The following is a 23,474-nucleotide window of genomic DNA, read 5'->3' on the forward strand; positions in this document are numbered from 1 at the left end:
CTGAACCCAAGCACCATTTCCTCCCTGGAGAACCAAACACTAGAGCAGAGAGATGCTGTCTGGCCAGACCCCAACAGAAGGAGAGTCTGGTGTATTTCCCTGGTTGGGGGTGGGCCCAGCTCTTTTCTGGACCCTCTGGATCAACACACGCTTCCCAAATAGGCCCAGTCCTCAGGCAGTGCTTGGTTGCTGCAGGGACAGGACAAAGGCCCCAGGGCACGCGGAAGGATGGAAGTGGCCAGTGCTTGGCGTGCGGCCAGGGAAAGGGGCAGCAGGGCCTGGTGGCAGCAGTGGTGTCATCAGGCCAAGCAGGACTTGCAACGGAGGAACTGGCGGGGGTGGGGGGTGTGAAGCCCCCCAGTCCTTGCTGAGAGGGACCTGAGTCTGAGGCAGCTGCTGGATATGCTTGGCATCCCTAGCTGTCTCTCTGGGCTGGGTCCTATGCTGGACACTAGGGTGTGGCAGAGAACAGGATGAGCGAGCAGAGCTCCTGAGAGGAGGGTGAGCCGTGGGCCAGTCAGGGGAAGAGGACCAGCGGCCCTGCTGGGGAGGGCTGAGGGTGGCGCTGGCCTGGGCAGGGTGGGCACCCTCAGCGGTGTCCCTGAGGCTAGCTGGGCAGTCACAGGGAGACCACTACCAGACGCCTCCTCCCTTCTTTCCCAAGGGGGAGCCTCAGGCTCTGGCTCTGCGGGTGTCTGGCAGCCCCACGCTGTTGACACGGGCAAGCAGCAGGCTGGCACGGACCTTTACAAAGATAATCTTTATTGATAATCACAGACCACAGGGGTGAGGCCTGAGGTTTGGGTTCTGGGGTGAAGGAGAACCCCTGTCCCCTGCCCTGGGCCTCTGCTGGCTGAGGAGGGACAAGCTGAGGGGGCCCCCATGGTGCTCAGACAACCAGGGCCTCTCCGGCAGGGCAGGAGTGTGGGTGCCACAGAGATAGGCCCTTTGCAGAGCTGACCAGAGCCCACCATCCCCATAGCCCGTGTGATCACGAAGCCCCTGGGTGAGCTGTGCCCTGGCTTGTCAATGATGCCAGTAGAGGCTGGCAGCTGCCCCTCTCGGCACCGGAGACAGTGAGGGAAGGCAGCTGCTGCCGTGAAGAACAAAGACGCTCTGAGGACAGACTTGCCAGGGCTGAGCTGAGGGGCGCACGGAGGCAGGCCCTGCCCGTGGTCTGGTCAGCTGTCCCTGCCACCGCTACTTTTCTGGTCTGAGGCTGTAGCCTTGGTCAGGTTCCCAGCTTCCCTCTTGAGGACGCTGAGCAAAGTCTGGGAGCTCTCCAGAATCTGGGGCCAGAGAAGTGAGAAAGTTGTTACTGGTCACCTGCTGGGAAGGTCCTAAGCCCCAGCTGTCCTCACACTCAGGTTCTGGGACCTGGCTGTGGGTGCTGTAGCCAAGGGATCCTGTGCGGGGGAAGGCGGAAGCCCAAGGGGACTGGCAGATGGGGTGACAGGACCCTCTTCCCTCCTGAATCTGACCCAAAACACTTCCTCCCCACCCTCAAAGCCAGGCTGAGTTAGCACTGGCCCAAGACGTGGCTCTTCACACTCTAAGCAGAAAGAACCACATGGCTAGCGAGAACCGGATGAAGACCAGGACCCAGGATGCTCCAGGCCCCCAGACAGCCTCATGGTCACTCCCGCAGCAGCCTGGGTTCCTCAATGGGCCTGGCCACGCTGCCCCTGCCCGACATGCCAGCGAGGCACAGACTGCCCACAGCTGGGAGCCCCAGGCGGTCCTGACGCCCTGCCGCGGCTACACCCCTGCCGCAGCTATCCCCTGATGCTCCGCCTGGCCTCCCGAGCTCCACCTTGAGGTAGGCGGCCTCCGTCTCCGCGATGGTCCGGTCGAACTCGTTGCGAGAGGCAATCTTGCGTGCCAGGTTCTCGTTGACGCGGGCCAGCTTCTCTGTCAGCTGCCTCACCTCATTCTGCAGTCGCTGCTTCTCGTCCTCCTCTTCCTGGATCTGCCGGCACAGCTCCTCCCGCTTCTGGCACAGCTCCTCTATGCCTGGGGGGCCGGGAGGGGCGGCGCTGTGGGCCCAGGGCAGGAGCGCGGCGGCGGAGGGCGGGCCTCCTTCCACCCGAGGAAGCCAGAGTCGGGCACCACTCCCGAGCACCCGGCGCGGGGCCTGCAAGCCAGCAAGGGCTCGGGGCCACGGACACGCAGTCCCCGGCACGGAGGGCTCTGCTCAGCCGCGCGATGCCCGCAGCGAGGCGGGTCCAGGGGCACCCCTCTGCGAGCCAGGAACCCGGCCCTGCGGCCCTCCCGACCTCCCCGTCCCGGCTGCGCCGCTCACACTTGACCAGCTCGTTGTTGTAGTTCTGCAGCGCCGCGCCCTGCTGGGTCATGGTCAACGCCGCCCGGGGCCCCGCCACCCCAACCGCCGCGGAACCAGTGCTGTCCGCGCCTGCGCACGACTCCCTGACGGCGCGCCGATCTAGCGCGTCATCGCTGAGTGCCTTGTGCGCGTCATGGCTGCGCGTGCAGACGTGCGTCATCGCCTCGCGCCGTGCCGAGGGGATCTCGGAGCCGGTGGCTGCAGATGGCGGCGGCAGTTGTGGTGGCGGAGGGGGACAGCGACTCCCGGCCCGGACAGGAGTTGTTAGTGGCCTGGAATACCGTGAGCACCGGCCTGGTGCCGCCGGCTGCGCTGGGGCTGGTGAGGCCTGGGAAGAGAGCGGCGGCCCCGCGCGGAGTTTCCGGGACCCTATGCGCTTTGGGGCGGCCACCCTCGGGTTCATACAGCTCTGTCCGTCATCCGCCTCTGCCCTGTCCTGCCACTTTGCACCACCTTTCCGTTTCATTTCGTTCAGCTCCGCTGGCAGCCCTTCCCTAGCTTCGGCCCAACGTCCGGACACCACGGACAGGGGGCAGCGGAGTTTTTGCAGCCTACCTCTCAGCTTCTTCCCTTCCCCGCCTCTCCCCACCTCTATGTTGTGTTCCCCTCGCTTCACGGTTTTCTGCGCTCCAGGTGTCTTCCCGGACCAGCGGTGCAGTCCCGCCAAAGGAAGAGGAGCTCCGGGCGGCAGTGGAGGTTCTGAGGGGCCACGGCCTGCACTCGGTCCTGGAGGAGTGGTTCGTAGAGGTGCTGCAGAACGATCTGCAGGCCAACATCTCCCCTGAGTTCTGGAATGCCATCTCCCAATGCGAGAACTCTGCGGATGAGCCCCAGTGCCTTCTGCTGCTCCTTGACGCTTTTGGCCTGCTGGAGAGCCGCCTGGATCCCTACCTGCGTAGCCTAGAGCTGCTGGAGAAATGGACTCGCCTGGGCTTGCTGATGGGCACCGGTGCTCAGGGGCTGCGAGAAAAAGTCCACACTATGTTGCGCGGAGTCTTGTTCTTTAGTACCCCCAGAACCTTTCAAGAGATGATCCAGCGTCTGTACGGGTGCTTCTTGAGAGTCTATATGCAGAGTAAGAGGAAGGGGGAAGGGGGCACAGACCCGGAACTGGAGGGGGAGCTGGACAGCCGGTATGCCCGTCGCCGGTACTACCGGCTCCTGCAGAGCCCGCTGTGTGCAGGGTGCAGCAGTGACAAGCAACAGTGCTGGTGTCGCCAGGCTCTGGAGCAGTTCCATCAGCTCAGCCAGGTCTTGTGAGTAGTCTGTCCTGATGGCCGTGCTCTCGCTCCTTCTGGTTGCTCCCCTGGGTCCAGCTGGCCTCTGCAGAAAGCTGGTGAGCCGTCCTGATAACCAGGAACATGACAGAGAGAGAGTCCCAGGGATTCCTGTGCAGTGTGTCCTGGACACAGGTGTCTCTCTTCTGTCACTCACCTGCAGTCCCACGGATTCATGCCTTGCCCGTGGTAAGGCCCTATGTGGCTTGTGTCTGCAGCAGTAAATTTCTTAGCAACTCCAAACTTCCTGGACTCTGCAGAATTCCACTGTGCCTTTTGTCGACCTTGGGGCAAGGAATGATTCTCACCCTCGTCAACATTCCTTGCCCCTGTAATTGTGAACAGAAGCTTGCTGCTGCTTCTCTCCAGGGAGATCAGGTCACGTGAGGGCAAGCAGTCTCCTGTCTGGTTCTCTGGAGAGGAGAGGGTTTTGTTGTGAGAGACAGGTGCTGTTGTAGTCCTCTAGGAATTGTCACACCCTCGGCCATTTGTGCTGCCTTTGTCACATTGAACAGAGGTATAGCCATGCAGCTATTTGAGAGGTCTTAGGTAGACTAAAGGAGTGGTCCTGTTGCTGGCAGAGGTCAGGGTGACCATGAAGGGCTTCTGTTGGGCTCATCCCAGCAAAAGTGACACAGCAACCTTTCTCATTCTCCTCTGGAGTCCTTTTGCCGCTGTGGACCAGAGACTACACTGAAAGGCACAAACAGTGGCATCTGTGTCTCTGGGGCCAGGACAGCAGTGCAACTGGATGTCGTTTCAGAGTTGATCCTAGGAGATAAGGGTAGGGCCCCTGACGGCCACGCCTGCTGCCACTGATCACATGGGGAAGTCCAGTGTCCCTACCCGGACAGAGGCCAGCTGGGCAGGGACAGCAGAGCCTGGGAGTGCTCTGTGCTCCGAGTGGCTTCTTGAAGCCTTTGGTACCAGCGCCCCAGGCCAGCCAGGCAAGGAGAGTGGACTCTGTGCTGTCCCAGCCTTTCCCCTGACGAGGAACAGACACTCCCCAGGGCTGCTCAGTGGAGAACGTGTTGGAATGAGGACCTTGACATGGCTGCCTGGAAATTCCTCAGGGGTCGCAGAGGCCTTGGTTTGGGGCTGGCAGGCACAGTGGCCCCCACAGCTGAGGATTGTGGGGAGGTGCGTGCTGGGTGTGGGGGTGTGCGTGTGTGTGCTGCATGCACTCTACAGGCAGGACCGTCCTGGCATGGGGCTGTTCTGGGCTAGAGGGGCCGGTGTGTGCTATGGGTGCCCCATGGCTAGGACTCTTCTCTAGACACAGGCTCAGTCTGCTGGAGCGGGTCAGTGCCGAGGCTGTGACCACCACCCTGCACCAGGTGACCCGGGAGAGGATGGAGGACCGTTGCCGAGGCGAGTACGAGCGCTCCTTCCTGCGTGAGTTCCACAAGGTGAGGGCCCCTCCTTTGGGCTGTGCCCCGCTGGGGACGGGAGTAGGTTTCTGGCAAACCTGACACCTGGCTTCAGAAGCATCCAGAGCGTGGAGGCCTGGGTGGGCCCGGACCGGGTGGTGGCTGGAGCTGTCTTGATGTCGGGTAGAGACCAGTACTTCTGGGCCCTGGTGACAGCGAGGACACACCTGAGGTGCGCTCACCAGATCTGCTCAGAATCCCATGGCTGCAGGCAATACCGGGCCAGGGTCCCCAGGGGCTGCCCCAGGCAGGTGTGACGAAGCCGGGCCCACCAGAAGGGCCAGTGAATGGACCCCCTTCTCCTGTTTGCTGCCCTACTTGAGTGTGGACTTGCTTGGCCGGTCCTTCATGGACTGACCTACAGCCAGCCCGCACCATGTGGGCACGAGACACCCTCCCACGGGGCCTCCAGGCATCTGCAGTCTGGAGATCTGTGGTCTGGGGCTCTGCTGTGGACTCCCAGGGCCAAAGGGGAGCTGGGCCCACCCATGTGGGTCCCCCTACCCTGTTCCCACATGTCACCTGTCCTTTCCTCAGTGCTTCAGAGTCCACCTAGAGGTGCAGATTGGCTGTGATGTCAGGCTTTCAAAGAGGGCGTCCCCACAGCGGTGGGCAAGAGTGGGCAGTAGGGTGGAGAGGGTGAACATCCGTGCGGTCTTGTCACTAGGTAGCAGGTCTGTGGGATGTGTGCACGCCTGGGCCCCCGCGGTGGAATTGCCGTCTAGGGGTTTGTGCTCACTCAGAGACGCTCTTGTGATGTGCGGTGTCGTCTGCATGGCGGGGGAGTGGGGGCTGGTCACATGTTTGGTCTCAAGGGCGTGTTTATCCATTTAAGTGGGGGCAAATGTGCCCGCCAGGCACAGCGCACAGGCCATGTGTGTCCGTCACGTCTCATGCTAGGGCTGCTGTTGCCAGTGATAAGTGTGGGCACTAGTGCATGTGAGAGGCATGAAGACCGCAGGGGGGCCGGGACATCGCCTTTTGGGCCATCACCCACCCTGCAGGTTTTGATGTGCTTCCGCCTCCAGACACAGGTGGCCTTCGGGCTCCCCTCGGTCCTGGCCGACAGAGTGGGTGGCTGCGAGGCTCCTCCCAGCCTGGGAGTCAGCCTGGGGCTCACCATGCCTTCCTACAGCTCACGCTAGTGTTCTTCTGACAGTGGATCGAGCGGGTGGTCGGCTGGCTCGGCAAGGTGTTCCTGCAGGACGGCCCCGCAAGGCCTGCGTCTCCTGAGGCTGGCAACACTCTGCGCCGCTGGCGCTGCCACGTGCAAAGGTTCTTCTACCGCATCTACGCCAGCCTGCGCATCGAGGAGCTCTTCAGCATCATCCGAGGTTGTCCCGCCTCGGGGTCCTCTCTCCTGTCTGGGGAGCCTTCCTAGGACCTTCGCCATGTCTCCTCTGTGTCTGCGTCTGGGCTCCCTGTGCCTTCGCTGTGTCTCCTCTGTGTCTGTCAGAGTCTGGGCTCCCTGTGCCTTCGCTGTGTCTCCTCTGTGTCAGAGTCTGGGCTCCCTGTGCCTTCACCGTGTCTCTTCTGTGTCAGAGTCTGGGCTCCCTGTGCCTTCGCCGTGTCTCCTCTGTGTCAGAGTCTGGGCTCCCTGTGCCTTCACCATGTCTCTTCTGTGTCAGAGTCTGGGCTCCCTGTGCCTTCGCCGTGTCTCCTCTGTGTCTGTCAGAGTCTGGGCTCCCTGTGCCTTCGCTGTCGCTCTTGCAGGGGGGTGCACCGGGCAGGGCTGGGACCCTCCCCACCGCGGGCGTCCTCTATGCCTGGATCAGGGCAGTTGTGGCAGATGCTGGACAGTGCTTCTAGGTGTCCACTGCTGTTCTCCCTTGTTCTTGGCTCTGGCTGGGGACTGGCCCCTGGGTGTTGCTCTGTCCACCCTGTGGCATTGTGGTCAAATGCATCAGCACGCCAAAGTGTCCGGGGAGACGTCTGGTGCCTAGCAGGTGGTCTCATCATCTTCCTGGGGCTAGCAAGCGCATGTTCTCTCACACACTGCACACACCCTGCGCCAGCCCGCACGTGCACACACGTCTGTGTCTGTCCCTGAGGGATGTTCCTCTTCTTGTAGACTTTCCCGACTCCCGGCCAGCCATCGAGGACCTCAAGTACTGCCTGGAGAGGACAGACCAGAGGCAGCAGCTGCTCGTGTCCCTCAAGGCTGCCCTGGAGACTCGGCTCCTGCATCCAGGTGCTGTGTGCTGCCGGGCTGCCCAGCGCTCGGGGCTTAGACACTCACCAGGGTGCCCACGTCCAGGGAGCCTGGGGCCCAGTCTGCTAGCCCTGGACTTGGAGGTCTAAGGAAGAAATGGGTTGAGAAGCAGTTGGCGAGGTCCTTAGGGAATCTTGAGTGCCCATCAGCTTGCTTGTTTCTTCTTTGAAAGGAGTCGGGACTAACTGGTAGGTCTGAGGTGATGAGACTTAATTCTCTCAGAACAGACCACCCTGCAGGGCAGGGCCTGTGAGTAGGTAGAGATGGGGATGGGGGGACAAGGGAACAAGGCTGCAGTGGGGACCTGTGGACCACCTGACTGGCATGGCCAGCTGTCTACTCGGGCGTTGGCCCCTGGGAGGCTGTGGTCCCGGGCACTGCATGACTGCTGGCCTCTGCCGTGGCTGTAGGCGTCAACACGTGTGACATCATCACCCTCTACATCTCTGCCATCAAGGCACTGCGTGTGCTGGACCCTTCCATGGTCATCCTGGAGGTCGCCTGTGAGCCTATCCGCCGCTACCTGAGGTGAGGGCCGCAGCTGGCCCAGGAGCCACTGGGACCCCCGGCATCCTGCTGAGCTCCTCGTGGTCCTGGGGGCAGCCAGAGGGTGTGCTCAGCTCTCAGGACACAAGGTCTCCCCCAGCTGGGGGAGGGCACAGGATCAGGCCCAGGGCTCTTTCCTTTCCTCTTGCCCGTGCCAGTGTCACACGGTGTCACCGTGCCCTCTGCGTGCAGCTGCCAGAGGCCCACCACAGCCCTTCCTCTGCCTCCTCCTCTCCAGTACAGAGAGAATCTTCCACTTGGCCTCGCCTTGGTGCTGACCAGCCCCCCAGGCTGACCAGGCAAGGAGAGTGGGCTCTGTGCTGTCCCAGCCTTTCCCACAACAAGGAACAGACACTGCCCGGGGTTGTTCAGTGGAGAATGTGTTGGAATGAGGACCTTGACGTGGCTGCCTGGAAATTCCTCAGGGGTTGCAGGGGCCCTGGCTCAGGGCTGGCAGGCGCAGTGGACCCCAGAAGCCGAGCAGTAGGAGCCGGTGGGAATCTGGCGCCTATCTGGACTTGTTTGGTGCTTTGTGGCTGTAACTGGCCTGGCTTCTGGGCCAGTTCCTTTTTTTTTTTTTTCTTTTTCAGAAGGTATATCTTTAACTTCTTTTTTTTCTTTCTCTTTTTTTGTTTTTTTTTAAGTTCTAGGGTACATGTGTACAACGTGTAGGTTTGTTATGTATGCATACATGTACTGTGTTGGTGTGCTGCACCCAGTAACTCGTCAGCACTCTGGGCCAGTTCTTTTGTTTTTTTTTTTTTTTTGAGACAGAGTCGCCCAGGCTGGAGTGCAGTGGCGCAATCTCGGCTCACTGCAAGCTCTGCCTCCTGGGTTCATGCCATTCTCCTGCCTCGGCCTCTGCAGTAGCTGGGACTACAGGCGCCCGCCACCACGCCCAGCTAATTTTTTTTTCTAGTTTTAGTAGAGATGGGGTTTCACTGTGTTAGCCAGGATAGTCTCGATCTCCTGACTTCCTGATCTGCCCGCCTCGGCCTCCCAAAGTGCTGGATTACAGGCGTGAGCCACCCCACCTGGCCTTTTTTTTTTTTTTTCCAAGACAGGCTCTTGCTGTGTCGGAGTGTGGAGGCAGAATCCTATCTCCCTGCAGCCTCGGACACCTGGGCCTAAGTCTTCCTGGCTCAGTGTCCCTAAGTGCTGGGAGTGCTCTCGCAGCTCCTGCTGTTCCCCTGTAGTGTTGGGTTTATTTGTTATTAAGGAGTCTGACGGGCCTGTCTTTAATACACAGCCTGTCACACTGAGTGTAGAGGCAGGGTCGGTGGTGCTGGCCTAGATGGGGCTGGGACTGGGGTGAGTGGTGGGAGGTGCACGCAGGGTGTCCACACTGTGGACCACAGCAGCACTCACATCGGCAGGACACGGGAGGACACGGTGCGGCAGATTGTGGCCGGGCTGACAGGGGACTCGGACGGGACAGGGGACCTGGCTGTTGAGCTGTCCAAGACCGACCCTGCAAGCCTGGAGACAGGCCAGGACAGTGAGGATGACTCGGGCGAGCCGGAGGACTGGGTCCCGGACCCCGTGGATGCCGATCCAGGTCAGCCCCGCACAGCCCCTTTCACCAGCGGGGTGGGGGCTTCAGCCAGGCCGTCTGCTCTGGACTCCTCTCTGTCACAGAGCTTGGCTGTGTCAGGTGTGGCCAGGGTCCCAGAGGCTTGAGGATGTCAAAGGTCAGGGCAGTGCTGCACCCCCCCACCCCCGCCGGCCTGGGCAGGCCCGTGATGGGCTGTGTTCCTCCGTGGCTAGTCACTGGCTGTGGGGGATGCCCTGCCTCACACTGCTTGTGAGCTGTGGGGTGTTCCTGCCCTGCTACTGCACCTGGCAGAGGAGTGAAGATGTGGGTGGCCCCTGAGCCCCAGACTGATTTGGCCTCAGAGTCCTGTTAGGGTGCCAGCTCCTGCTCAGAGCCCATCTGTGCCTGGCCCTCGTCGGCGAGGGCTCTGAGGGCTGTGGGGCCCAGGCCTGGCCCCTGCCCTGGCACAGATGGTAAGTCTTCAACACATCTTTAGTCTCAGAGGAAAACCCCAGGACCTTTGGCTTGTCCCCTAAGCCTGCATGGGGGTCCCGGGAGGTCCCTGTGAGGTGGGAGGGGCTGGGGATTGAAGCTTTTGCTACAGGACCTGACTCCAGGTCTCCCGGGAGGCGCTGGGCTGCTCCCAGCCTCGAGGGCCTTCAGGAAGAGCCCTGCCAGGCTGTGCTGTCTGGCTGGGCGGGTTGGGAGGGGGGTGGCCCTGTCCTTGCCCCGGTGCCTGTCAGGTGACACCCCTGCCCCCACCATGCCAGGGAAGTCGAGCTCCAAGAGGCGCTCATCAGATATCATCAGCCTGCTGGTCAGCATCTACGGCAGCAAAGACCTCTTTATCAACGAGTACCGCTCGCTGCTGGCCGACCGCCTGCTGCACCAGTTCAGCTTCAGCCCTGAGCGGTGAGGCCCACGATGCGCTGGTCATCTCTGGGGTACCAGGGCCTTTGCCAAGCCTCTGTCGGGACAGGGCCCTGATCCCGTGCCTGGGGCCTGGTTGGAGCTGTGCTTCCGCCCCCACTCCTGGCTGGAGGTGTGCTAGCCATCGGGGTGCCCACACAGGACCCCTGCTCTGCCTGGGGGGCACCCCCGTGCCCTGCTACAGGTGCTCCTTGGGGCTGGGGCTCACCGCAACACCCTGCCCAGACGCTCACCTTTCCAGGGAGATCCGCAACGTGGAGCTGCTGAAGCTGCGCTTTGGCGAGGCCCCAATGCACTTCTGCGAGGTTATGCTGAAGGTGGGTCCCAGCCCCGCCCGCTGCCCGGCCGCCCCACAGGTCCCCCGTGACACTGGCTCCTCCTCAGGACATGGCAGACTCCCGCCGCATCAACGCCAACATCCGGGAGGAGGACGAGAAGCGGCCGGCGGAGGAGCAGCCACCATTCGGGGTCTACGCTGTCATCCTGTCCAGTGAGTTCTGGCCACCCTTCAAGGACGAGAAGCTCGAGGTCCCTGAGGACATCAGGGCAGCCCTGGAGGCTTACTGCAAGAAGTACGAGCAGCTCAAGGTACCTCCATGCTGGGCCGCCCCATGGGCCCTCGGCACCCCCATCCTGTGCTGCGGGGCTCCCAGCAGCCTGATATCTGTGGCCGCCCCGTTGTCACCCGAGTGTCTCTGGGTTGGTCCCGTCTCGCAGTCACCCCTGCAGGAGAGGGAGTGGGTCTGGCCCACACTCCATCCGCCTTCCTCCCAGCAACCCTGTACGCCTGTGAGCGAGAGTCCCCATGGCCACAGGAGCTTGGGCCGGCTGTGCTGGGCCCAGGTCTCTTGACTGCTTTACGGGGACCCCTGTGGCCACAGCAGGTCCCGCCCTCTGAGCGTTTCCTCCTCTTTCACCATCTGTCCTCTGCCTCTCTGCACCAGGGCTTGGGGTGCCTTGTGTCACTGCAGGGAGGCAGCCGGGGAGCCAGGGTTGCCCTCTGCCCAGGGCAGCGCTCCCGAGCACACCTGACACCCAGGGCTGCAGCCCTGCCCCCTTCTCCAGGTCCGTTTCCTCGAGAACTACCTTTGCAGGCTCCAGCGGTGCTTGAGGACCGGGGCTGTGGGTCTGTGGTGGGAATAGGAGGGAAGCAGATGTGGGGAGTGGAGGAGTGAGCCCTGGCCTGGAGGTCAGTGGCACACGGGGATAGTGTGCCCAGAGTGATGGTGTTGCCCACGTTTGGCTCACATGCCCGGGCAGCACTGCTGATCCCAGCAGTCCCAGGACAGGCGTCCAGAGCCCGAGGGATGGGACCAGGCTTGGAGGTTTTTCCCTGAGCTCATAGTCAGGTGAGCTGTGTCGGCTGGGGGAGGAAGGGGCTGGGATGGCCATCACAGGCAGGTTCCAGGGCTTTCACTGTGATGTGTGGGGCCTGTGAGGCCTCCAGTATGCCCAGCAAGTGCTCAGGACTGGGGGGAGCTGGGCACCCCAACGAGGGAAATGTGAGGAGAGGGTCCTGGGGCACAGCCGGCATCCAGGCTGCAGACCCCAACCCCAGGTGCCCCAGGAGCCCCAGGAAGGGGATGGTCCAGCCTCAGCCAGGGCCGGAGGAGCAGTCTTAGGACAGAGCCGCCAGGAGGCTGGCAGGTGGGGCTGAGTTCAAGGGAGGGTCCGCAGCTTCTCCAGGTCTGCTCTCAAGAAGGCTGGACTTAGATGTGTGTTCTTTTTTTCTTTTGCAAGTAAGAGGGCCTTGCTGTGTTGACCGGCCAAGGGAACTTACTCCTAGGGGAGGGCAGGGCAGTACCAAGGGGTGCGCTTCCTTCCAGAGACAGACAAGGAGAGGCCAGGCAGAGGCGCCCAGGGCGGGAGGCTAAGGGGTTCTGGTAGGGCCGGGCTGCTGACCACGGTGGCGAGTGCCTGCTGCCTCCCTCCAGGCCTCAGCTTGGCTCTGGAAGAGTCCAGGTGTCCCTTGCAGCTTGTGGAGGGTCCGTGTGGCTCCTGCCTGCTCTTGGTGGAAAGGAGGGCCCTGGAGGGGGTCTGGGTGGCTTACGCCTGCTTCCAGTTGAAAGCAGGGCCCTGGCAATCCCCGCACCTCCAGCTGTGGCCTGTGCTACAGCCTGGCATCTCTGGAGCCTGTGGGCACTGTGCCCTGCTGCATTCTGGTACACATCATCCGTGTGGCCGGGCTGCGTGCTCAGTCCCTTTCCCCTGCCCCTTCTGGCTGCCTCAGGCTCTCCAGTGCCACTTCCAGGTGAGATCCCACTGGCCTCCCTCCAGGGTCCCGCCTCGGGTCCCAGGCATGGCTCAGCCACTGCCCATTGCTCAGGCCTGAAGTGCTGGGACAGCCACACTCCAGTGCCCTTTGTCTTAACCTCAGTGGGACACAGGAGTAGCTCAGGAAGGCCCTGGGGCTGTGCTGAGGGGTCCCACCAGCAGATCTCCTGGCCGAGGGACCTTGCTGGACACCTGGCTGGCCATGCAGCCCGCAGCGTCTACCCCTGAGCCGGCTGCTTCTGAGCCCTTGCATCCGTCCTGCTGCAGGCTGACCAGTGGCGTTTGTGGAGGTCACGGCCTTGGAGCCAGAGCTAGGACCAAGGCAAGCCACTGACTCCTCCTCCATTTTCTGTCCGTAAAGAGAGGGTTGTTTCTGTTAAGAGCTGCCGGATCCTGGAAGGACTCAGGAGCCCTTGGCCCACAGAGCAGGTGTGTCAGTGCCCCGGTGCCACCGGCACAAAGTACCACAAACCAGGGGCTTAGAAGAAACGTACCATCTTACAGGCCAGCAGGGCCCCCGACGGCTCTAGGGGAAGCTGCCTCCTCCCCTCTTCCAGCTTCTGGGAGCTCCAGGAGCTCCTGGGCCTGTGGCTGCCTTGCTGTGGTCTCGGCCGTGTCACCCGTGATGTTCCCCCGTGTCTCTGTTCCTGTCTCCCTCTTAGAAGGACACTCACTCTATTCCAGGGTGATGTCATTTTAATTACATCTTTAATGACCGTATTTCCACATAAGATCCCATCAGAGGCACTGGGAGTTAGGGGTTCATGTGTCTTTTTTCGAGGGGCACAATTCAGTGCATAACACTCTGCCCCATGGCGGGTCCCTCCAGCGTGCAAGTGACAACCCCAATAGCCCCCAAAATCTTCACCATTTCAGCATCAACTCCAAGTCCAAAAATCCCATCTAAATATCGTCCACACAAAGTTCCACATCTCAGCGTGTAAATACCACGTAAACGAGGTGCGGGCGAGGCTTGGAGTGTACTCCACTCCTCTCCAGCTGGGACACTGAAATCAGGCAACAGATGATCTGTTTCAAAAGTTCCACCGTAAGACAAGCATAGACATTCCCACCCCAAAAGGGAAACCTGGGAGGAAAAAGGTTGGCAGGTCCCAAGTGAGTTCAAACCCAGCAGCTGAAATTCCAGTTGACTTCCAGGCCTGCGCATCCTCTTTGGCTCCCTGCTCCGTCCTCGGCCTGCAGGGGCAGCCCCACCTCGTCAGCTTCGGCCTTGGCCTCTGCGGCTCTGCTCTTGGAGCCTGGCTTCCTTTCAGTCCAGCCTGGCAGCACTTCAGATGGTGTAAAATTCTCACACACCTTGTTGGCTTATCATGCAGCTCACCAGTGTCCAAGTCCTCAGACAGGTGGATCCACAGTCCTTTCCCGGAGGCCCCACCTGTCCCTGTCTGCTGCTGAGATGGTTAGTTGGATGCACAGGTCACATCTCATCTCTAGCAAACCCTGGTCCAACCACACCCTTGGCCACGTCTCAGAGCTGCCTGGATACAGCATTTTTCAGATCCCCAAGGGCTGGTGCCTTTTTGCTTAATGGTTCCTGCCTCACTGATGGTTTCCCTCTTGTATTCTGCTGTAAGTAGCAAGGAGAAGCCAGGTGGCACTTTCCACACAACTTGGAAATCTCCTCAGCTGAGTGTCCAGGCTCATCAGCTGTAGGCCCCACCATGCACCCAGCAGTAGAGCACCAGCCAGCCAAGCTCTCTGCTGCCTCCTCCGGTTCCCAGTAGCACAGTCATTGCCACCTGAGACCTCACTGGAAGCACTTGTTGGGTCGGCATTGCTGCTGGTATCCAGTCTGTGATGCTGTGTGTGTTCTGCAAGACGCCGGCAGCTCTCCTCTCCCGGCCGTTTCCAGGCTTGTCTTCACGCCTTTCTACCAACAGTCGCGCAGGCCCTCACCATAGTTCTTCCATCACCCACTTCCAAAGCTGCTGCCACAGTTCTCGGTGTTCGGTTTCCACAGCACCCTTCCTGGTACCAAAATCTGTTCATTTCTTGTGGTTGCCGTAACACAGTGTCACAAACTGGGTGGCTTAACAAAACAGAAATAGATTGTCTTAGTTCTGGAGGCTGGAAGTCCAAGATGAAGGTATTGGCAGGGCCCCGTTCCCTCTGAAACCTCTTAGAGACCTCCGTTGCCCCCCAGTTTCTGGTGTTTGCCACAGCCCTTGGTGTTTCTTGGCTTGTGGCCGCATTGCTCCAGGTGGCCTCTGTCTTCGTGTGGCTGCCTCCCCGCCTGCCTGTGTCTTCCCATCTTTCCTTTGCTTAGAAGGACCCTGGTCATTTGGATTAGGGTGCACCCCACTCCAGTGTGACCTCAGTTATATCTGCATCAACCCTGTTGTAAATACAGCCACATTTCCAAGCACTGGGGGTTAGGAGGCAGATGTAGCCTTTTCGGGGCACACCTTATGACGCTGGCCCCATTGCCATTTCATGGTGGGCTGAGCAGGTAGGGACCCCATCCAGTCCTGTGCTCTCGCTGCTCACCTGCCTGCCAGAGTGGGGTGGGGCAGGTGGCTTTGGGGGCCCCTTTCTCACCCGGTACCAGGTGGCAGAGCCCATGGGCCTGAGCCCCCTGCAGCCAAGCTGCCCAAGCTGACCCTAGCCCTCCTTAGGCCATGCGGACCCTCAGTTGGAAGCACACCCTGGGCCTGGTGACCATGGACGTGGAGCTGGCTGACCGCACGCTGTCTGTGGCGGTCACCCCGGTACAGGCGGTGATCTTGCTGTATTTTCAGGACCAAGGTGAGCCCACCAGCCCCTAGCTAATCTGCCCCGGCCACACGGCCCAGCTGTGGGTGAGGGACTGTTCCCCAGTGAGGGTATGGTTTGGGGCAGCTGTGCCAGCAGGCAGCACCCTTCCCTTTCCCACGGGCAAGGCAGGGTGGTCTGGGAGCCCCCCGACCTCTGGGCTAACAGGAGGCAGGGGAGGTGCAGCCTGTGCCCAGTCTGCCCAGTGTCCCGGTCACTCTGCACGCAGCCAGCTGGACCCTGGAGGAACTGAGCAAGGCAGTGAAGATGCCCGTGGCACTGCTACGGCGGCGGATGTCTGTGTGGCTGCAGCAGGGCGTGCTGCGCGAGGAGCCCCCCGGCACCTTCTCTGTCATTGAGGAGGAGCGGCCTCAGGACCGGGACAACATGGTGCTCCTGGACAGTGACGATGAGAGCGACTCCGGCATGGCCTCCCAGGCTGACCAGAAGGAGGAGGAGCTGCTGGTGCGTGTGCGGGCCTGTGGGGGGCGGTGGGGAAGGCCTGCGGGTGCCTGATGGGGGCTGGCCTGTGTCCGCAGCTCTTCTGGACATACATCCAGGCCATGCTGACCAACCTGGAGAGCCTCTCGCTGGATCGTATCTACAATATGCTCCGCATGTTTGTGGTGACCGGGCCTGCGCTGGCCGAGATTGACCTGCAGGAGCTGCAGGGCTACCTGCAGAAGAAGGTGCGGGACCAGCAGCTCGTCTACTCGGCTGGCGTCTACCGCCTGCCCAAGAACTGCAGCTGATGCATCCGCCCACCTGCCCGCCAGGCGCTGCCCTGCAGGTGCTCTCGTCCTCCCATGCCAGCTCCTGCCCGCCTGTGTCCCAGAATGCACTGCTCAGGGGCACGCCCCTCCCACCCCCCACAGTGTGCAGATTAAAGCAAGTCAGGTCATCTTTTTCTATCCTGGTGGCTTTGTGGGGCCCCCCAGATGCCCCTCTATCCTGGGCCTCTCTCAGCCTGGCAGGGCCTGCTCCTCAGCAGCAGGCGAGGGGCCACCCAGGCCTACACATCTGCACTGGGAATCAGCCTCCTGAGAGCTTCCCGGGCCGCCCCCGCCCGAGTGCTCAGGAAGCCGCGTGTGAAGGCCCACGTCACACCTGGGCCATGGCTCAGGCAGCCACATCCTAGGGCTCGGTGCTACCTGCCAGACCTCCAGCTCCATCCCTGTGCCTCTGGCCTTTGAAAGGAGCCCTGGGGTCACCCTCTGCTCAGCCTGTGCCCACCCCCATGTGCCAGACCAGGAGGTCTCCGGCAAGCCTGGGATGTTGCGTGGGTTCGGTTGGAATTGCTTAGGCTGGCAAATGATCTCTTGGCCAACACGCCTCATCTCCGGCAGCAAGACTCTGCTCAAGGCTATGCCCTGGTGGCCAGAGGGACTGGGCACTTGTCCCCTGCTCCACACTTGGGCAGGGTGGCCGCAGAGCTCAGCCTCACAGGTGTGCCTCGGAAAGGCAGGTTGCCTCCATGTCCCCCACATGTGTGGTCATGCGTGTGCAGGCTGCCCAGGGCCTGTCCCAGAGGCTGGCACTGGGAGAGGGAGATGCCACAAAGCTGAACAAGGGCCCTAGGGTCCAGCTCTGGGCTCTTTGCTGCTAAAACCTGGGCCTCTCTCCTAGAGGTGCCATTTCCAGGCCAGACATGTTCCACCCCGATGGTGCCGTCCTCCCGGGGGACAAAGGCCCTTTGAACTGGCGCCTCGAGTCCCGCTCCTGCTGCAGCACCTTCCCAGGCTGTGAGCTGCGCCTGGCTTCAGTGCTCCCGCCGCTGTCCCCAATACCCTTGCTGGTTCCCACATGTCCACTGTCCTGGGCTCCTGCAGCCGCCGCCCAGCACCCTCCCACCTCTCCAGATCTGGCCTGTTTGAGCCGTCCTGCTCTGTGGACATGCCTGCACCCTCCTGACTCTGGAGAACTCTGTTTGCCTCGGGGCTTGAAGGAGGAAGTGGTTGGGATTAGGCAGGTGTCAGATGCACAGCCTCTGGCTATCAGGCCTCTGCCCTGCCAAGGAGGGTGGCTTCCGCCCGTGTGGTATCTCCCCTCTAGCCCTGGGCCCTGCCACCTGCTCCACTTCACTCCAAGGCTGTCTGCTGCTGTCACAAAGAGGGACTCCTCTCCTGAATTCTGGTGTGTGGGGGGGTCCCGATTGCTCTGACGCCCACTGTCTCCCCTCAGGCGGTGGCCTTGCCTGGATCCCGCTGACCATGGCCACCACCTGGCCCCAGGCTGGGTGTGCCATTGTCTTAAGCAGGATACAAACCTGTTGGGCTGGCCTGTCCGGTGTCACTGCCAGCCTGGCTCTGGCACACCTTTTGTTCTGTGTCTGTGAATTCCATCGCTGGATGTGTCCTGAAGACAAGGGTAAAAGGTGCATGTCAGGTCACGGTGTCACTCAGCAAGTCAGAGGTCCGAGGACCCCAGCAGGAGGGTGTCTGTCAACAGGCAAGGGGGTCCCTGGTGACCAGGGCCACTGGGGCCAGGCTGTGCCTGCCCTGCCCCCCCCCCATGCCCCATGGGTCCTGAGCTGGCAGGAGGCCTGGCCTTGGTTGGCTGTGGGGCAGGTGTTTCCTTCTGCTGCCTGGCGGTTTGCTTGGCAGGTTCAGAGGAGGGGAGGCCGGGAGGGCAGGGGCCTCTCTCCCAGCCTGGAACAGCATGTTCAGGAAGGAGGCTGAAATTAACCCTGGCCATGCTGGCCTGTGGTCAACTTCCTTGGGCAATGCTTGCCTTTTCAGCAGAGGGAACAGCCCCTGGGGCTCCAACTTCAGTGACACCTTTAGTCTGGAGCCTTGGATGGGGGATGTCCGGGAGGCAAGGCTTGGGGTCCTGCTCAGATAGGGGTGGCCAGTGTGTCCCAGACCTTTCCAGGTTGATGGGGGATTCCCTTGTGTGCCAGCAGCCCTTCTGACCTGAGCTTTGCCAGGGCATGAACCAGACCCTCCCAGAAGCAGTGGGGAGGGAGGCTGAGTGCAAGCCCACCCGCTTAGCCCTCCTTGGCCCCTTCCTGCCCCGGCCCTGGAGGAAGGTGACCAGCAGCCAGCTGGGGCCCAGCCCACACGCTGAGCTGCCACAGTCCTTATGCTGGGAGGGAGCTGAGGCCGAGGCTGCCTACCGCCCACCCCCCAAGGTTGCCAGGCCACTGCACCCACATCAGGGCCTGGAGTGCTGCCCACCCCCTTTCACTGTGAAGGACTTGGCCGGGCGTGGTGGCTCACACCTATAATCCCAGCACTTTGGGAGGCCGAGGCGGGCAAATCATGAGGTCAGGAGATCGAGACCATCCTGGTGAACATGGTGAAACCACTGTGAAGGACTGCCCATAAGACCAGGCCAGCCCCATTGCTCCCTCTGCCTCAGAACAGGCCTGAGCTGGCCGTTCTCTCAGGCCTCTGTCCACCCTACCTGTCCCATTCCCAGGGCTGCTTTTGTCAGTGGCTCCCTGAATCGCGGTGCCCAGGGGCAAATGACACACTGGCACCATGAGGCCCCCCACCCCCACCTCACAGTCCCACTGTGAAGTCAGCGCCTTCCAATAGTTCCGTCAGAGGTGTGCAGTGGGGCCAGGGCTGGACATGGCCCCTGGTCCCCAGCCTGCGTCCTGCCTGCGTGGCGGCCCCCTGGGCCTCACGTGTCTGTCTCTTCTGCTCATCCCTGCTGCAGGTGCCTCCTCCTGCCCCCGCACCCCGCTCCCAGCCAGGGCTCCCCTTTCCCAGGCAAGGCGGGAGCTCTGGTGTCCTGGTGGCCACCAGGGCAGGGGCAGACCTGGGGGCCCTCCACAGGCAGGTGACCGGCCCCGTGGCTATGTGGCCCTGTCTCTGCAGCTGGAACCTACTGTGAATGCAGCCTTGGCCTCAGCCGGGAGGCCCTCATCGCCCTCCTTGTGGTGCTGGCGGGCGTCAGTGCCAGCTGCTTCTGTGCCCTTGTCATCGTGGCAGTTGGTGTCTTGCGGGCTAAGGGGTGCGTGAACCCCGGGGCCGGGAGTGGATGGGAGTGAGGCCAGGCTGCCTGCCCTGGGCCCTCGGTCTTGCAAGCGGGGCCTTTACCCCCTGGGTGGGCTGTCACCTGGGGTAGGAATGGTGTTTCCTAGGCGTGTGTTGGGGGAGGTTCGGGGGCCCAACACTGTTCCAGGACTCATGTCGGCCTTCATCCCCTTAGTGAAACATGCCCGAGACTAGTGGACAACAGGTGAGCACCAGGAAGGCCCTTGGGGGGGGCTGCGCTGTCTCAAGGGAGGTCCTGGGGCGGGGCGTGCTGTCTTAGGGGAGGCCCTTGGCACGGGAAGCGATCCCAAGAGAGTCCCTGGAGGAGGAGGGGTGCTGTACCAGGGGAGGCCCTTTGTGGGACTGCGCTGTCCCAGACACTGGCCTGCCCTGGAGGATCAGGACTTCACCAGCTTGTGCTGACCTGGCCCCTGTCATGCAGGTTGGTGGAGAATTTTGGGGTCCAGGAAAATCGCATGGACCTGCACCCGGTATATGTGGAGTCCCAGCTAATGGATGCTGACCTGGAGGTCTCCATGATGCCACCACTAGAGGATCAGAGCCTTGTGGCCATTCCCATGGAGGCTTCTCCAGAGGAGCCGCCGCCACCCCCGCCCCTACCACCTGAGTAGGGCTGAGGGCAGCTGGGGGAGGGGAATTAAAGTGTATTTAGTGGTTGTGCACTGTCCTCCCTGCAGGCTCTCACACCCCTCAAGGCTGCATCATGGGGGGTGCACACGCATATGGGTCTCATCAAAGCAGAGCGCCCAGGCCCCACACCAGATTCTCCTGTTCCTCTGCCCCAGGGCAGGAAACCAAACCCATAATGTTTCCACCTTCTCTACCACAGCTGGTCAGCCCGGCTCCTCCCTACACCCTGCTTTGGAAAGCCCCTGGAGCAGGACCTGACACTGGCAACTCTGAAGGGCGCTGGGTTTAACAGGAGGACTTGGGCTGACACCCCTGCCCCACTGCACTGGTCTGTTTTTCTGACGGTCCAGGAGAGTCCTGGGGGGAGGGGTGGGGCAGGCACGCCTCTCCTGCCTGGGGTGTGCTATCTCCCTCCATCCCAAGGCCTGTCTCCAACCCAGGCCCCATCCACCATGGGAACGGGACCATCCCTGCGTGGGGGCCACTCCGCATGTGCACGTTGGCATCACTTTGCTGAGCCTGGGTGGGGTCGAGACCGGTGAAGAGTAGGACCTCTGGGTTGCATTGCGTGCGGGAGCCTGTCGCAGCCGTGAGCTGGGTGGGTGCAGGTGGGCGGTGTCCTGCTGCTCAGGGCTCGGCGGGCGCCCGGTGGTGGACAAGGCGGGGCGAGGTGGTCTTGATAGCGCTGTGGCCGGCGCTAAGCCAAAAGTAGTCTGGAGCTCCGGGACAGGTGGCTGGCGGTGCCGGGCGTTGGCTGTTTGCCTTGCCTCCGCCCCAAGCGTGGGTCCAGCCGTGGGACAGGAACTGCCTGCGGTGGGGCCAGAGTTAATATTTGTGCAGGCGCCGCAGGAACGGGCTCCGTGGACGACGCACTCCGGGGACGTGCAGGCAGCAGGCCTCTCACCGCGGGTGCCGGGGCTGCCCCCATGCGGAGCCCTTCCTGGTCGCGGCCTCGGCCGCCGCTGCTGCTGCTGCTGCTGTCGCCTTGGCCTGTCTGGGCCCAGGTGTCGGCCACGGCCTCGCCCTCGGGGTCCGCGGGCGCCCCGGACTGCCCCGAGGTGTGCACGTGCGTGCCGGGCGGCCTGGCCAGCTGCTCGGCACTCTCGCTGTCCGCCGTGCCCGCAGGCCTGAGCCTGCGCCTGCGCGCGCTGCTGCTGGACCACAACCGCGTCCGCGCGCTGCCGCCCGGTGCCTTCGCGGGAGCTGGCGGGCTACAACGCCTGGACCTGCGCGAGAATGGGCTGCACTCGGTGCACGTGCGAGCCTTCTGGGGCCTGGGCGCGCTGCAGCTGCTGGACCTGAGCGCCAACCAGCTGGAAGCGCTGGCACCAGGGACCTTCGCGCCGCTGCGCGCGCTGCGCAACCTCTCACTGGCCGGCAACCGACTGGTGAGCCTGGAGCCCGCGGCGCTAGGCGCGCTCCCGCTGCTGCGCTCACTCAGCCTGCAGGACAACGAGCTGGCGGCACTCGCGCCGGGGCTGCTGGGCCGCCTGCCCGCCCTAGACGCGCTGCACCTGCGCGGCAACCCCTGGGGCTGCGGGTGCGCACTGCGCCCGCTCTGCGCCTGGCTGCGCAGGCACCCGCTGCCCGCGTCAGGTGAGCTGTTAGGGACGCGGGTTGGGGTCTGCAGGGCGGTGCGGCCGCTGCCGCCTGATGCCGCGCCCTTGTCTGTGTCCTACAGAGACCGAGACGCTGCTCTGCGTGTGGCCGGGACGCCTGACGCTCAGCCCCCTGACTGCCTTTTCCGACGCCGCGTTTAGCCATTGCGCGCAGCCGCTCGCCCTGCGGGACCTGGCTGTGGTCTACGCTGTCGGGCCGGCCTCCTTCCTTGTCAGCCTGGCCGCCTGCCTGGTGTTGGGCTCCGGGCTCACCGCCTGCCGTGCGCGCCGCCGCCGCCGCCGCCGCACAGCCGCCCTCCGCCCGCCAAGACCACCGGACCTGAACCCGGATCCCGACCCCCACGGCTCTGCCTCGCCTGCGGACCCGGGGAGCCCCGCCGCCGCCGCCCAAGCCTGAGCGACCACGGCAGCCTGGAGCGCTCGAAGCTTCCCCCATGCCTTTGCCCTTCCTTTACACTCTCTGCCGGCGTCAACAAGCGACACAGACCGAAAACTGCGTGACATTCCTTTAGGCATCACCACTGCATACACCGGGAGGTGGGGGGTGGGCGATGTGCGCCTGCACCCTGGGGGCGGAGGGGCAGAGCGCGGCTGCGCACGGGCCGCACGGGGAAGGCACGCGCTCGGGCCCTGGGAGTGCTGGTCCTGTACAAGGTGGCGGGCCGGTCACGCACCCGGAGCGAGGGCGGGGGCGGGCGGGTGGCACTCTCCCTTGCCCAAGGTGCAGGGCGGGGTTGAAGACAGTCCCGAGCCAGCGTCCGGGAAGGCCCGTTCTGGGCTGCAGGCCGGACGAGGAGAGGAGGGGCTCAGCCCTCTCGAGTCTGGAGGAGGCGGCCCGAGGCGGCGGGAGCCCGAGAGCCTCTGAGAGGCGCTGCCAGCTGGGAAGTCAGGGACGGCCATGGGGGAGGGCAGGGCCAGCCCCGGCGTGTGGGGTCAAGGGGCAGACGGGGTGTGGTGGGCGGTGCCGCAAGAAGAGGGGAGGGTGGAGCTCAGGCTGCAGAGGAGCGCAGGCGCCCGAGGAAGGGCGACCCAGCCAGCTGGGGCCATGGGCCCCACTGTGGCGCGGGAAGGATGGGGCTGCCGTCTCTGCTCCAAGCCCCTCCGCCTGAGGCCAGTTAGCCCCCGCTCCCCACTGCTCCAGAGACCCCAGGGCCCTGCCTCTGCCGGAGCGCCCTGCGGCCCTGCCCAGCCGACTCAGCTCTGCCCCGTCCTCAGCCGCTCCGGTCCGCACCTTGGTCCAGCAGGGGCTGCCCGCCAGGCAGCGGGGCGGGCGGGCGGACGGACGGGAGGCCCAGGGTGGGCAGTCTCTGGGGCGGGTGGGCTTCCCTCAGGCCTTCCCGAGCAGCAGGACCCATCAGTGTCCTTGGCCGGGCTAACTGGGCAGGTGGGCGCCTCCGGGGGCCTCACACCACGGTGCTGACCGAGGGATCTGAGAGGTTGAGCGGGCCCGTGATATCAGTGGGATGGTACTGCTGCAAAATAGAAATACACAGACAAGGCGCCCGTTAGCCCCACGCTGGGGGCACGCGCGGGGCCGGGACGGGGTGGACCGGCCAGCCGGCCAACCGGCGGGCGGGCAGGCGCAGCCTGGGGGAGGCTGGGGGTGCTCCTCCCCCGACCCCGTGGTGCTCCGGGGCTCTGCGTGGGCCGGGCCGCTGTCCCGTCCGTCTGTCTGTCTGTCTGCGGGGGAGGGGGCAGAGGAGGGCGGGCGGGGAGTCTCAGCTCTCCCTATGACGGGAACACAGCTGCAGCTGGCCCTCCTCCCTCTCAATAGCGCGTCGCGGCAGCACTGTGTCTTTTTGGTTTTGCAAAGCGCCGCGTCCACCCCCGGTGCTCTATAAATAAGAACCAACAATCAATACCCGCTGGCCCCGCCGGCCGCCAGGGACCCCAGCCCTCAGC

General features: G+C 63.0%; 5 protein-coding genes across 14 annotated transcripts in view; 3 read left to right on the forward strand and 2 right to left on the reverse strand.

Moving 5' to 3' along the window:
* Positions 1-741: 741 nt before the first annotated feature.
* SSNA1 (SS nuclear autoantigen 1) lies at positions 742-2,473 on the reverse strand. Its single transcript, XM_010372665.1, has 3 exons — positions 2,303-2,473; positions 1,814-2,013; positions 742-1,289 (listed from the first exon to the last, which is right to left on the reverse strand). Exons 1-3 carry the CDS (start codon positions 2,352-2,354, stop codon positions 1,182-1,184), a joined length of 360 nt encoding a protein of 119 aa, XP_010370967.1. The 5' UTR covers positions 2,355-2,473; the 3' UTR covers positions 742-1,181.
* On the forward strand, positions 2,474-16,222 carry ANAPC2 (anaphase promoting complex subunit 2). 3 transcript variants are annotated; one of them, XM_010372666.2, is made up of 13 exons: positions 2,474-2,665; positions 2,978-3,600; positions 4,898-5,030; positions 6,211-6,385; positions 7,123-7,242; positions 7,674-7,791; positions 9,186-9,367; positions 10,114-10,255; positions 10,515-10,590; positions 10,658-10,861; positions 15,184-15,313; positions 15,549-15,784; positions 15,859-16,222. In XM_010372666.2, the coding sequence occupies exons 1-13, from the start codon at positions 2,549-2,551 to the stop codon at positions 16,069-16,071; spliced, it is 2,469 nt and encodes an 822-aa protein (XP_010370968.1). In that variant the 5' UTR covers positions 2,474-2,548; the 3' UTR covers positions 16,072-16,222. The 3 variants fall into 3 exon arrangements, with proteins under 3 accessions (XP_010370968.1, XP_030775425.1, XP_030775427.1); XM_030919565.1 differs by having other exon boundaries at positions 4,904-5,030; XM_030919567.1 differs by lacking the exons at positions 2,474-2,665; positions 2,978-3,600 and adding an exon at positions 3,846-4,761.
* Positions 16,223-18,871: 2,649 nt separating this feature from the next.
* TMEM210 (transmembrane protein 210) lies at positions 18,872-20,002 on the forward strand. Its single transcript, XM_010372667.2, has 4 exons — positions 18,872-18,982; positions 19,144-19,279; positions 19,478-19,507; positions 19,745-20,002. Exons 1-4 carry the CDS (start codon positions 18,895-18,897, stop codon positions 19,932-19,934), a joined length of 444 nt encoding a protein of 147 aa, XP_010370969.2. The 5' UTR covers positions 18,872-18,894; the 3' UTR covers positions 19,935-20,002.
* A 376-nt stretch (positions 20,003-20,378) lies between these two features.
* On the forward strand, positions 20,379-22,065 carry LRRC26 (leucine rich repeat containing 26). Its single transcript, XM_010372668.2, has 2 exons — positions 20,379-21,549; positions 21,635-22,065. The coding sequence occupies exons 1-2, from the start codon at positions 20,880-20,882 to the stop codon at positions 21,967-21,969; spliced, it is 1,005 nt and encodes a 334-aa protein (XP_010370970.1). The 5' UTR covers positions 20,379-20,879; the 3' UTR covers positions 21,970-22,065.
* The window catches only part of GRIN1 (glutamate ionotropic receptor NMDA type subunit 1), a 30,755-nt gene continuing 29,341 nt past the window's right edge, over positions 22,061-23,474 (reverse strand). For 4 of the 8 annotated variants that reach the window (XM_030920371.1, XM_030920369.1, XM_030920365.1 and 1 more), the window contains one exon: positions 22,061-23,044. In XM_030920371.1, the coding sequence (XP_030776231.1) occupies positions 22,976-23,044 (69 nt within the window). In that variant the 3' untranslated portion in view covers positions 22,061-22,975. Of the gene's footprint in view, positions 23,408-23,474 lie in introns of all 8 variants that reach the window. The other 4 variants (XM_030920370.1, XM_030920366.1, XM_030920368.1 and 1 more) reach the window with 1 other exon arrangement.

This window comes from Rhinopithecus roxellana, chromosome 16 (genome assembly GCF_007565055.1).
Source record: "Rhinopithecus roxellana isolate Shanxi Qingling chromosome 16, ASM756505v1, whole genome shotgun sequence".
Classification (NCBI taxonomy): domain Eukaryota; kingdom Metazoa; phylum Chordata; class Mammalia; order Primates; family Cercopithecidae; genus Rhinopithecus; species Rhinopithecus roxellana.